The sequence below is a fragment of the Chaetodon auriga genome, chromosome 15 (genome assembly GCF_051107435.1).
Source record: "Chaetodon auriga isolate fChaAug3 chromosome 15, fChaAug3.hap1, whole genome shotgun sequence".
Lineage (NCBI taxonomy): Eukaryota > Metazoa > Chordata > Actinopteri > Chaetodontiformes > Chaetodontidae > Chaetodon > Chaetodon auriga.
This window is the reverse complement of record NC_135088.1, coordinates 23,382,219-23,396,368: the sequence shown is the minus strand read 5'-3', so window position 1 is coordinate 23,396,368 and position 14,150 is coordinate 23,382,219. Positions and strand designations below refer to the sequence as shown.

The window sequence follows — 14,150 nt, the reverse complement described above, 5'->3', positions numbered from 1 at the left end:
AAGTGAGATAATGAGTCCACATGGCATTCTGAGCTGCTCATTTGGTCTCCTTGGGAAAAGAAGTTTGATTTCTGAGGAAAAAGTGGACACTTGATATTGCTCTTCCTTTTTCATGAAAGTATTTAATCAACTCTAAACTGTGTGTAATAATGATATTGCTTATAATGGCAGCACAGGCTCAGCCAAAAGAAATAAGCAATCCAGAGGTCAGGCATATATCATAGTCTTCAATTCACTTAAAGACATTAGTTTATTTATGAGCAGAAGCCCAGTTGCCCAATGCATTAGTCAAAGAGCACAATTTTTTTGCTGAAAATGACAATAAATATGCCTTGATATTTGCATGTTAAATTCCAGCAGCCTCAGTGGATCTGTGGTAATTAATTGTATTAATGTAATCAGCTAGTAAAGCTTTCAAACACAGATGTTGCTGTCATTGATCCAGCAAAAACTTGATCTTCCGATATAGAATAGCCCAGCTTGATTAATCATTTGTAAATTGCAGCATTTTACTTCAAACATTAGTGTATAAAAGATGAGCTAGGGAAATGAAAACTGACCGACCACCCAAACCTTTATGATTAATTAGACTCTATAGATCGTACAGGTTGTCTTTTCATAGTGCTGCCAGGAAATGTTTTAATGCTGGCATTTCCCAAAAGCTGACTCTGACAGCTTTCACAATACATTCAAATGAATGGCAAAAATCGCCTCATAAAACAAGCCTTTGTGTGTGGAGAGGACATAATTCTATGATCTATGGCTCAGCTGCAAGTGTGCAGAACAGCACCAAACCACACTGATGGACTGTCATTGTAATTCAGTACCTAATGTGGATAATTAGTCTAAATTCATGGAGTGCTTGATTCCACTGACAGCTATGCCAAATGTTTGACGAAGGCACCAAAGTAGCAGCATCAGTCACAGGCGAACGGAAATGCATTTAGTGGAGGGCCTCATCATGTTTTATTCAATCACAGAGCAATGCTCAATTAATCAGTTTTTGCAATTAAATTAAACATGTACATGCATAAAACATGAAAGAAATATCAGGGGTGTTTAAGCACTACTTGTTTCTCAGTGCTCCCATTAGCCCAAAAAGAGAGCATTTATTCTCAGCCCTGTACACAGGCTCTGTCACTACAGTGATGTAAAATTATTTCTTCTTCACCCAATGTTAAGAACCTTGTGTGACAAAATGTGTAAAATCTCATTTTAGTATGCACTGCTTGATGCACACCACCATCCAATGCATTTCTATAAATGTCAAGAGCTGTGTGTTTACTAGGTCTGCCTGACCCCTAATATTTATTCAGCTCAACAGCACTCTACCCAATCATTCCTTATTGCAGAATTGTGGCTCTTGGTACGTCAAGTCTCATTGGCTGCAGTTTGCCATATCTCCTGGCACATGTAATATTGCTTTTCGCTTTCTATCAAGTGCAGGCAAAGCCTGTGCTCAGATAAATAGTGACATTTTGCAGTGGTGTGTGGGGTTTGTTTCTATCTCTCAGTGCCTGAGTCATTTCAATTGCCTGATTTGTATACATGGCACCACAGTCGGCGCGATCAAAGGTCTTTCGCATGTAAGACAAATTTGCATTTGGATTCATACTACTGCCAACATAATATATGCCTCTGTGGATAGATAACAGCTTTGAGATAAATGTTGGCATTTGCACCACATTGAATAGTGTGACTTCAATGAAAAAAGGTTGTTTCTAAATGGATTTAATCCAAGTAGAATCTGTAGGATTATAAGGGGCCTCAGATGCCTTTGGATACCTTTTGCATTTTCTGGAAAAATTTCTTAGCTGCAAAATAGGATTATACGTTCTGTTGTGAGCATGAAAGTGTAAAAATATTAATATTCACACCAAATGAGTCAGTTCTGCTATAGACCTTGATGATGGTACCTTTATTTCACCATCCATGTCTCTGTGAGATGTTACCTCGTAAAGATGGAAAACCTTCTCAACATTAAGACAACATCTAATCCAATATGACCTAAATGATTATTCAGCCCCAATTAATCAAAAGAGCTGTAAGCCAAGTTAACACAAAGACATAACTAAAATAATACAAAAAATATAGTTTACTTGATTAAAATAAGCTTATATTCACGTGTGACATTTATGTGAGTACAAGTACATGGTTGTGCTTCATCCTAAACATAACTGTCTTAACTGAGAAACCACAGTGCAACAGCATTTGATAAGTAAACGTCTGCAGGCAAAATTTAATTAACTGCGTCGTATATGTTATTTTGTGTTTAAATAAATACTGAATGATCCTCATGCTGTTGTAAACTCTGTTATATTTATATTAGTAAGTGATAATCGTTAACAGTTAACCTGTTTTCAGCAGGGAAGTCCTTCAGCGGCTAATATCGATTGCGCTGGCCCTTTAAGAGAGTGATGCGGGGATGGTGAAGTCAGACAGCATTAACCAAAAGGAAACCGGATGTTCAGTGAGAGTGCCTTCAACATACAAGCTCAGTGGACCAGAAACGATACTAAACGAGCGGTGGGAGTATGACAGAATGAACAACAACAACAACAACAACAACAACAACAACAAAAATCTTTATTCAAATACAGAGTTTAATTACATTCTAATAACATTAATTGAGAAATATATGTCATTACCATCTGGAAATGTATAAAGATGCGTTCCAAAAATAATTTACGAAATATAACCGGAGCCTTTGGGAAATGTGAAACGAAAAAAGGAGGTGTATAACATCTTTGAGGGATGACATCTATCTAGCAATAATTCATTTTACTACATGAACCAGGTCCATGTCAGCACTGGGCTCAGCCATAAACTGTCTGTTATGAGATTGTAAAGTACAATGATAGTAATTGACTGAGAAATTACACAACTGTGTTTTCATTTACCGTAGTTCACCCTCTACTTATTAATTTATGTTGACACAAAATCATTCACAAGTGGGCAACCCTTTTGGAAGTCATAGTTTTATTTTGAAAAGGAGACCGGAAAATATGTATTCCAGTGTGGCTGCTTTACAGCCGTGTGTTTTGGCTCCGGGACCGTGTTGTTCTGTGGTGAGGCTGTAGTAATTCATTCCTAGTAGCGGAGCAGTGGAGGGGAGCACGAACAGAAACTACGAAAAGAAGAAATGAAGCTCTGTGTTTAACTAAGTGGAGTTTCCCTCTCAGCACCATTACTTCGTGTACTTTGGGACTCATTCATTCTCAGATGTAGCCGTTCTGACTTTCTCCTGTATGTGAAAACGGGACTGAGTGACCGGGCGCTGCCTGCCACTCACAGTTGCCTCTTCTCTCATCACCTGCGGCTTGCTTTTCACGCACCATCCGCGGGATTAGACGCAGACTTTTGGAGCCGGCGAAAAAGTTACTGTGTGCGATGTTTGAGCTTGTGGTTTTAGTCTACGGCCGCTGAAATGCGGCCTGTGGAGTTTGATGCTCTTTGCGGAGATTTCATCCCATAGACTGGAAATCATTTGCACGCCTGTTTGGATATATCACTGCTGCTGGACAGCCTGTCTCACAAACTGTGACCAACCTCATCCACATATGAAACACCTGAGTGTATAATGGAGTACCGCCACACTTTGATTCCTCTATTGATTTTATTTGCGCTCAGAACTTTGGCATATGGTAAGTTGAAAGTGGTTTGCGGCTGATTGTTTTGGGCTGTGTTTGCACAGATGGGCTCTATATGCTTCTTATCGCTGGCTCCCAAACCAGGTCTCACTGACTCCTCAATGCTCTTCAGGGAGCCCCACAGATAAATGAGAAGAAATTAATTTCATCGGTAATCTTACACATGCAAAGTTTCTGTTCATGTCCTTTCCATGTATCAATTTCTGGACCCATGACATGAAACAAATGTAGAAACTCGAGCATATATGTCAATATTTGTGCAAAAGTGAATAATCCTTCAGGATGATGTCATTTAAAAGGCCACTTAAACCAGCAGACATAAGAGAAGCCCATATGCAGCTTTGCAGCGTGTCTTGCCCAAGGGACCTTGGATTCACACCAGCATCTGCTCCCCACAGAAATCTGACTTTGTTGTGATTCTAGCCTGCTCATTTATCTCTATTATTAGGCCCATTAGGCGAAGATTTATCCTCGGCACAATGCAGTGAAACAGAATCAGCATGATACAGTCAGTTTTTGTTTGCTGCAGTGTTCTGTAAGTGAGCATGTCAGGGCTGGGAGTTTGTTTTTCTCCTGTGGACAACAGTGCTAAAAAATGTATGATTCCGTTATACTGTAATGCATTTTGGATAAAAGCCTTCACCAGATGCTGCATGTTAAATGTTAAACTGTTCTTCCATTTCCATCTGAAATAGAAGAACTGTTTCTATTTCCATCTAATTGCACTCTTGTATTACGTAGATGAGGGGTTCCATAGCTGCACTGAGTGGACAGATAGTAGCCTGATGTATTCCGTAGTACAAAGCTTAGTTTCCTTGAGTTTAGCCTCCTCTAGCCTCGTTGTTTAATTGCTTTTTTAATGACAGACATGCATACAGTGCCTTTGATTTTAGTTCCTCTCACACACAACTATATGGAGAGAAAGCTGCCACGACAGACACTCTCAGCCAGAGAATAACTCTGACTTGTATGAGTCACCTCAAGGATGATGAAAACATGCCTAATTGAGACTGGGCGCTGGATCCACAGATCCTCCATCAGTCACAGATGTATAACTGGTAAATTGCTACCAGTGGGCTACAGGCTTTTTGTCAACATACCTATGTCTTTGTGTTCTACACAGAAACACCCCCGACTGTGATGTGCAAAAGCAATTTTTTTCAACACAAGTGGGATGTTATCGTTTGTGACAGCGTGGTGTCTTTGGGCCCAGACCTACTGCTGAGGCTCCCTTTTACAAGGCTGTAAACATTGGCTATGAACCTCGAGCATATGAACTCAGCATCTGTGAAAGTGCTCCTTCAGTGACTCCAGATGCTCCTCTGGGACTACAAAGGCTGGATTAAAGCGACTTCTTTTCACTTAGGAAAACACACAGTGACTTTAAAGAAAAAGCCTGTACTGTTTTTAGCCATGAGACTTTTTCTGTTTGTGAAAATTTACATTTAAATACACACTTGTGTCACATATTGACACTACTCTCCAGAGCTACTTAGATTAAAGGGAGAGTAGGATATGATGAGAAGAACTTAAGAATCATCCGGGCTGCCTGTCTCCCTTTTCCTTTTCATATCTGAAGGGCCCCTCCATGTGGAGTCAGAGTCACATTTCAGGAGTCTGGCCCTCAGACTGTTTGGCCAGTAAGGTGACACTGGACTCTGCACTGTTATTGTCAGTCATCTCTGTCACCATCAGTCAACACTGTGGGTCTCCAGCAGCTCTCTCCAACGACCGTCAACGGGCCATGTGTTTGTCCTGCTCTTATTGAAGTGATCGGAAGGCAAGACTTGAAAACTGCTGCCTTGTTGTCTTGTGAATGTCCCCAAACAGACCAGTAACCAGATCAAATAGCCCATGGCAAACCTTGATACCCACACTGTAAAGACAGTCTGAGCGTACATCTCTTTTTCCTTCAGAGAGGGAAATGTGTGTGTGTGTGTGTGTGTGTGTGTGTGTGTGTGTGATAATAGCACAATTGTCAAGATGTCTCATTGTTCAAAGTCCTTTCCTCAGTTTCTGGCAGTTGTGCGATTTCACATGAGGTGTTTAAGACACACTCTTATTGTCAGTGACTTACAGTGGAGGTTGAGAGGGCTTTAATGGATTGGTCAAGGACAGTTGGACGGTTTGTTATAGCTGCTTGCGGGATTGGATTTGTGACATTCCAGTTTGGTCTCTTGAAATGTTGGATTCATAAATCAGACTGTTTTATCCTTACAAGCAATTATCAACCAGTTAAAGGGTCAATTCACCCAAATTACAAAGAAAAAGAGTTTCTCTATAAATCACAATGGTATCCAGCTATGAATTACATAAAAAAAAAAAAAAAATCCACAGCAGGATTCCTTTCCAGAAACAATGTCCCTGTTACTCAGAATAATGAACAGACTACACTGCTAGCAGGTTTAATGGGGCCTATGTCTTTGGAAGAAAGTAGGTCTTATAAAATTGTTGAAGTTTTGTGGAATAGGGCTGCATCTAATGATTAATTTGATTATAGATTAATTTGTCTGTCATTTTCCTCAATTAAGCATTTAATTCTTTTGTCTATGCCACAAATAAGTGAAAAAAAAATGCTCACTGTGATTTCCCAGTCATGATGAAGGGTTAAAGCTGCAGTAGGTAACTTGTATGAAAGTAATTTTTTGTCATTTTTGCTAAAACTGTCCCTATGCCCAGACAGCAGTACATGAAACATGTAATCTGTAAAAAAAAAAAAAAAAGAGCTCCATTGGTCCCACCTACTGCTCCTAATGCAGTTTGCTAGAATCCACTGTGCCCGACACAAAACAACCAATCAGAGCCAGAGGAGTGTCTGAAGGCGTGTCTGACATCTGTCAATCATTAGTCACACATGCTGCGAACCGCACCCTCCCTCCACTCATGCTGTCGGCTGCCACTCAGTCAAACAGCTCTTTGAGCGGCGTCAGGAGGCTAGTGAAAGCTATGGTGGAGTCAACACCACCCAGTCACCCGCAAAGGAGAAATTGCCCATACCGCCACTGCCAACAACAGCATATACGGCTAAGACAACAAATAACCATAAAGCTAATATGGTGATTGTTACAGTAACACTCTTCAGCGTGTACGGTATGTTAGCGATTGTGATGTAGTGGCTGGGCAGAGTTAGCTTGTTTCCGATGCTAAGGCTAACGTTACTGGTTGTCACGGGAGCCGCGCAGACGCTGCAGAGTTCAGCGGAGAGGGAGGGGGAGTGATGTGGAACTGGTGTTGGTTAAAATTTTCAGGCTAAGTCTGCTGTCTTCTCGATCTTACCTACTGCAGCTTTAACCCAGATCTCGTTTCTTAGCGTACAAGCATGTGGCTTGTTTGCCATTGTTAGTGACATCTAGCAGCACAGCAAGGCAGTATCCAGTAGCTCAGGCTGTTGCTATTGTCATATTGACAACATGTCTGCTTTTATCTGTCGAGGAAAAAAAAGGAGACAGCGAAAGCTTTGTAGTCATTTTTGACAACAAACACGTGCTCACCAACTGAGTGTACCTTCCCCCAACCCCACCTGCCCACCCATCTGTTCTTTATAGATCAATTGGGCTGTCAATAGCTCACCAGGCTTTGGTATGATGCACTGAAATGAGCTATATTTCCCGAAAATCATTAAGGTACAAGTGAATCCTAATTTACACTGACTGAAAAGCAACACTCAAAAGGCTGGCCCAGGAACTAAACTTCCTCTTCCTGTCACCACAGAATAGACACCATTAATCGTACTGAAATTGCTGTTTGAAGCTTAGTTGCCTGTTTCTGGCTTTTTTTTTCACAGCTCCTAATTTGCTAAATTTAAATATAAGTAATGAAAAACTTGAGCTGAATTTCTGTGTGCTTAAAACTGAGCAGTCACTCATGATAATAGAATTTCACCGACCTAAATATTCATTACACAACAGTTTGACGATGTCTTGTGATGCATTATTAAAAAGTTAGTTGTGCATTTGACTGTAAAAAAACAAAAAAACAAAAAAAAACATGCCCTGTCACTTCCCAAATGTTTCCACAACATACAACTCCATCTGCAAACCAAGGGTTGCAATCCCTCTCTTAATAGTAATGCTCAATACACCCTACACATTCCTACCACAGAGGGCCAAAATAAACACAGTCACAATGGGGCACCAGAGACTTCTCCATCGTCATCAAAGAAAAGGGACTAAACAGAGCAGGAACTCTATTTAGCGGCGGGTGGTGACAGGATAAGTCAGCTATCCCCTCTCCTTATAGGTCTCAAGTGCGACTGCCTCAGGGGCCCAGCACAATACTGCCTGAGCTCTCCACCTCAGGCTGTAGACAGATGGATGGCCCCCAACATTAGTTCCAGTGGTTTTGGGATGGCTGACCTCTCCATTGCTGGTCATAATACTTAAATAGACGTGGAGTGATGCGAACCACAGAAGTCTCAGTCATGGAGCACAGGGAAACATTGGCCAGTGACAGTCACAACAACAGTGTGGGACAATACAGCTACTAATTAGACAATGCAGCTAGAATAGGTGTTGTTTTGAGATCTATGCACAGTATCAAGATTATAATCACTTTGTTCTCGAAGTGGGGAATTTGTCCTTGCTATCACTGATGAAGGATTAAAGTGATTGAAAAAAGATTGACATGCACAAATTCATAGCTTGTCGTAATGTCCCCATCACACACTGCAACAATCTGCCAACTTCATCTCCAGAGAGGCACCTTCCGTCCCAGCATCCTCTTTGCCTGCAAACATGTGCCGCATCTGTAATGTTGTCTGTGCTTTCAAACAGACCTTCTTTTGTGTGTGTAAGAGAGAGCTGCGGTGTAAATGTACTGGAATAATGTTTGTGTTTGTGTGTGTGCTCACATGTGTGTCATGATACAGATAATATCACATAGAGGAGCTTACCTACACTCTTTACTTTATATTAAGTCATATCTTTGGTTTACATTGGGATTTATTTAGGATTTTGTGCATATAATTTACAACTTTAAGAAGTATAATGGCAAAGCATTTCACCTGAATAGACCTAAAATACACCGACAGAGGGTTGTGAAGTCTATAATTCATCACAGTGATTAAACATTAAGATTCCATGCAGGAAGTCCCATGTGTGTTACCAGTTGGCTTTCCACACAGGTTCAGTTATATAGTATAAATGTGATCCATAAGTCATACTGTCTTACAAAACATTAAAAATGGGTTGTAGAGCTACTGCAGGTACAGTGTGAGGGTGGAAGTATTATCTACAGCTTCTGTTTTATAAGAGACGTAAGACAACTGGCCTCCTATCATCAGTGGTGCAGGTTTGGTTTCAGAATAAACGAGTCGTATACAAGTCATAGAAATGTTATTTTCAGTATTGATCTAAATGTATGTAATCTAACAAAAATAAATTATGATTGACTTTGTTGTAATGTTTTCCACAGTAATGTTAGTAAAAAAAAAAAAAAAAGCCACATACAGGACTTTGCTGCATTATAATGTGCTAACCCAAGAATCACCAATAATTGCCTTTGTAGAGACCTAAACCTACTTTAAATATAAATACAGAAGAAGATATACTTTATTAATTTCCTTGGGGGTAATTCAGTTTTTCACTGCATTGTTATTATTATTATTACACATTACACACACACCCACACCTACCTGCCCACCCAACACACGCACACACTTGCGCACACACACACACACACACACACAGGCCTGAAATATACACATATGAGTAGTTTAAAATGTTAATCATCTCAGATCTTCTATCTTTATTGTGTTATTGTGAACATGGTTTAGTGGTCTTTTAGTAAATGAGTCAACTGTAAATGTTGCACATGTCCCCTATGGAAATGACACCCTTGCTTGTAATTGTTTAATTTAGATAGCAAATTGATGAATATAGCTGAATTATAGCTTAACTGTAGACTGTATACAAATGTCATAATCCTGCCAGTCCTTTTGTTTTTCTAGTGTCTGACCACCCGTCCAACGAGTGTATGGTTTTCATCAAGTTTGACTGACAAGATGGTTGGTCAGATCTTCATGTTTACCCAGTCTTTATTGTCCACAGACTTTTCTAGTTTGAAGCACAGCAAAACTCTGCCGCAGAGTCAGAAGGAAAGCCCATGGGTATAGCTACAGCTGTTGCTACCGTGACTTTGTCAGAGTGTTGCATATATTTGTGAGAGTCTGGCACTTGAAAGCTTGGTGTGGCAAAGAGCCAACTGATAATGGATCATTTTCGGCACCAGTGTATCAAGGTGATGCTGCAGCTGAGGGATTTTGACAGCTGCTGCCGATGATTTAATGGCTGGCTTTAGAACTGACAGGGACAGCTCTTTTTGAAAAGTGACAGTCGCTGGGTACCTCTTATTTTGTGATGGGAGTGTTGATACACAAAAAGTGACTTTGGGATAGGAGGTGGTTAGAGTGTCTCTCTGGCTGTTTGTTCTCTGCAGCAGCTCTAGTTGATGATTGATAGTTGTGCATGATGTCCTGAATGGAAAGGCTTATTTACCGAAAAAATGGGACTTTGCTGATGAGCCTTCTCTACTCGTTATCTCTTAAGTGCAACTCACTGCAAAAAGCATTGGTAGCATTTGGAGAAGTGATAAGCGGCTGGATTTGAATCCATCTCTCGCTCTTCTTAAACTTCCCCCTTAAATCAGTTTCTCCACTTCATATCTTAATTATACCCCAGATCCAATGTTCCTTTGTAATCTCTTCAACAACATGTGACGGGCACAGGCGTCCTTTTCTTTTTCATGCTAATGTTATAACAACTATAAATAAGGGATCTTTCACTGTTACAGTTACACATTATGAGTGTTTCGTATATGATTAGAGCTCATTGGTATTATGATGTCATAATATAGCCTCTTGACAGCAGTGTATCATCATGAAACATGATCAGTGAAACTTTATGTGAAGTACAAGCACACTTTACTGATTCATTCAACTAAAAAGAGGATTGAGCAGCATGTCAGCAAGCTGAATAGTTCACTGCTATATATCTCAGAACTCCCCATCATCATTCACTCATAATCCTCATGCATCCTCAGACAAAGGTTGTGTCATTGCTCTCACTGCTATCAGGTAATACATAAATTAAAAACAAGCCCCCCCCCCCCCCTTTTTTTTCTTTTTATAGAGTGTCTTAGTTGTTTTTCTTTTGAGTTATGGACTCGTGAGTTCAGGAAGTCCCTGTCTCGACCCCTTCCTCCCTCAGCGTGACTTGTGTGATGCAGTCAGACAGATAGAAGCTGATAGCAGTCAGCCTGTGTGTATGTGTGTGTAAGCGGACATGGATGTAATATGCTGTTGTGGGACAGGAAACCAAATGGCATTTCCCTGCAGCTGTGTTAGGCCACCCGCAACCAGTGGTGTGCCCGTCCCAGAGCCCCTCCACGATTTCCTCAGGAACACGAGTGAGAGATGTACTGAACTGCTGAACCGTCACTGCTGAAACCGAATGGACTGATGATGAGTGCTAAGAAATCAAGCAATAATCAACATGCTGCCATATCTGAGGCAAAGTATGATGAAATGGTCCTCTGTTTCCATGTTTTTCTTCTGTTTGCTCTCTTGTCAAGCATCACTACAGCCAATGTGTACTCTTACTTCCTCACATTAGTATTTTCGCCTCTGTTTCCTCTTGTCTCATCACATGGAACACTTACATCAAGCTTGAGTGAAGAGTGAGAGTCTAGTTGTCACATACAGTTGCTCCCCTCTTGTTCTTTCAAAGCCCTATCCAAAAAACCCCTCAGTGGACTCAGTGGAGAAAATCGATGCTTGTTACTGGCGGGCTACTGGAACTCAGAAAACTCTTGGCAGGCTTTGTGATAACTTGAAGGATGTTGGATTGGCTGTATTTAAGTCCTCAGGACTGCTATTTTCAATTGCTCCTCTCAGTTGCATGCAATGTTCTCTGAATGTTTAAATATGAGAATAGTTTAGCTGAACCATCCTCCGCACTATCGATGCTGATCTTTGATGTGCTCGATTATTCATGCCAGAATGTACTGCAGAAACATAATGGGAGCACATAAACAGTTGAACTGTCCATGTAAAGGGACATTTTGCTGCCCCCTCAGCGTTGTTTCTGCACTTGGAACTAAATCAAAGCTTAATGAACTCCCAAGCCTCTCAGCTATGTTTTACCGTGAGTAACGTCTTGTATAAAAATGGTCTGTTAGGCTTTACTGTCTTTTCCTGCTGGACCAGAAAGATGCCACTGTTTGTTCTCTACCTACAGCAAGCTGCTTCTGCCTTGTCAACTTGCCCAAACATCTAGCCAAAACTCATTTCAGCTGCTTTGCCAGCACAAGAGGCCAGAGGGAACATGAAACATAGTTGTTTAGTTGAAAGGGCATTTTTTTGGAGCTGCTGTGGGAGTTCGGATCTTTTGACTCCATGATCCCCCTTTTCTAAAAGACGAGCAAAAAGAAGCAGTTTCAGCCCCTACTCATGAATCTGTTTATGGCCCCAAGAGAGACATGATAAAAACACCCAATTTCCTTTTGCAAAGTTGACCCTGCCCATTTAGATGCTTAGCATCAACACAGGCTCAATTAAGGAGGCTGTCCTTTTATGGCCGCCACTTTGTATTCTCATGCAAGTCCCTCATTTTGTTGTCCCCACAGGGTCAAAAAGTAGGAGGCTTCAGAGAAAGCACTCCAGCCTGCCTCCCTCACTGCTGCCAATTTAACTTTGAATGCACATTTGCAAATCAATTCCTGTGGCTTTGGTGAAAATCGAGGGAAGGAGGAGGAGGCAACAAAGCTGTAAAACGACAAATTCTGTAAGATGGAATCCAGCCTGCTCAAAAGAATTGTAGATGAGGGACGTATAGGAATAGGAAAGTTGTTGAGTTTTCTTTGATCATCATCTCATGCACTGCCCCTCTCTGGCCCATCTTTAAAGATTATGAAGCTCATTCAGTTCACCAGTGGCAGGTACTTTTATTGCCTCTGGAATTTCAGCTTAAAAAGACTTTTCTTTGCCATTAACATCTATGTCTTTTATGAAGTTGAATTTGGTGGGGAGGATGGTTATCTTGAGTGCAGTGTGAGGGTTAGCTCAGCTTAGCCTTAATTTTAGTCGCTAAGCCAGAGCATGGCTTAATCTTTTTTTTTGTACCACAACTCACCACCGAGTGATAAGGGTGCAGACTTGTGATATATAGCAGTATTCTGATTTATTTTCATGTCCTTCATGTTGAAATGAAAGGCATTTCTCAGCCTGCCTGGCTGGAAGACTTGATGGGGCTGAAGTGCCAACAGTATTTTATGTCCTTTTCCCTGCAGGGCCGTAGTGAACAGAATATTTTTGATCCCATATGTGATGACACATACAGTTTCTATGAGCTGGTCGAGGTTGGCTTGGTGGTATGTAGCATGCTAGACCTTCAGCAGTGAGACAGTTGGTAAGTAGGTGTGAGGATTTTTGTCTACCTCAAGATTTGCAAGAGCCGTGTGCAAATATCAGACAAAATGAGCCCCCTGCATGGATTTGTTGTATGAGTAAGACCATCATCTGAGCATGATACCATCTGTGTTTCAAAGATAGTGGCTGGATCTGTGAAATACTGTCTGGCAGGGATGCAGGGGGATGTGCATATTTACATACAGCTCTATAGAGGTGCAGAAAGAGGTTTAACAGACTGACACCTAAAGTGGATACCTTGTCAAGTAAAATCATGTTAAATGAACTTTTCCCAGCTCTCTATATTTCACATTAGAAGATCTACTCAAAATAACATTCTCCATGTACCTTACATCTTCTTAAATTGCTGTCTTTCCTCAGTTTTCCTTTTTTAATGATTAACTGCCAAGGCTTGTTGTCAACAGCAACAAAGTGAGCACATCTCTAATCACATACGTGGAACAAGTGGACAGTCACTCCTATGACCTGTGACTCTTCAGCAGGAGATTATTTCTAAGTAATTGGAGCGGAACTATTTTCATGTCAGAAGAAGCTGCGTTATCCTCACGTTGTTAGTCAAAATCACTTTTAATGTGATTCTAATTTGGTATCAAAATAGTAAAGGTCATCATCTATCTTTTGTAATTCCTCTATTCTACTACTTTCAGACATTTTAAAGGTGATCTTCTGAGTGCAAGTTCTAATGGCAACGGTCTTACCCCCACATGCAAATGGACCGTCACCCCGCCGTCACCCATTCTAGCAGCATTTCAATGCAAGTCAAGATTAGGGGAGCAATGTGGGTGTTAGTCTGATGTTTTTTCCTATTCAGAGGAGGTAAATCTGCTTAGGGATGAAAGCCCACTTGTGTTTGTAGTGAAATAAGACTGGGCAGTTGGCATGGGGGGCTGGGAATCCACAGCAGATCTTTGGCAGTGGTCCTCTGTCCTTGTTTTATATCAGCATTGAGCCACTTGTTCTCGTACCAGATGAGAAAAAGTTCTGCCTCAGCACTTTGCCTTCCTCCATCATTAAAAGGACATTGCAGCAGGAATTTTTGCTCCTCTCCCGCTGTTTTGTTCCAATTTTTGTAATTT

The 14,150-nt window shown here is 41.0% G+C and overlaps 1 protein-coding gene across 2 annotated transcripts in view; it reads left to right on the top strand.

Moving 5' to 3' along the window:
• The first annotated feature begins 3,076 nt into the window (after positions 1 to 3,076).
• Positions 3,077 to 14,150, top strand: part of robo3 (roundabout, axon guidance receptor, homolog 3 (Drosophila)) — an 82,021-nt gene continuing 70,947 nt past the window's right edge. For both annotated transcript variants that reach the window (XM_076751428.1, XM_076751427.1), the window contains exon 1: positions 3,077 to 3,644. In XM_076751428.1, the coding sequence (XP_076607543.1) occupies positions 3,581 to 3,644 (64 nt within the window). In that variant the 5' untranslated portion in view covers positions 3,077 to 3,580. The remainder of the gene's footprint in view (positions 3,645 to 14,150) is intronic.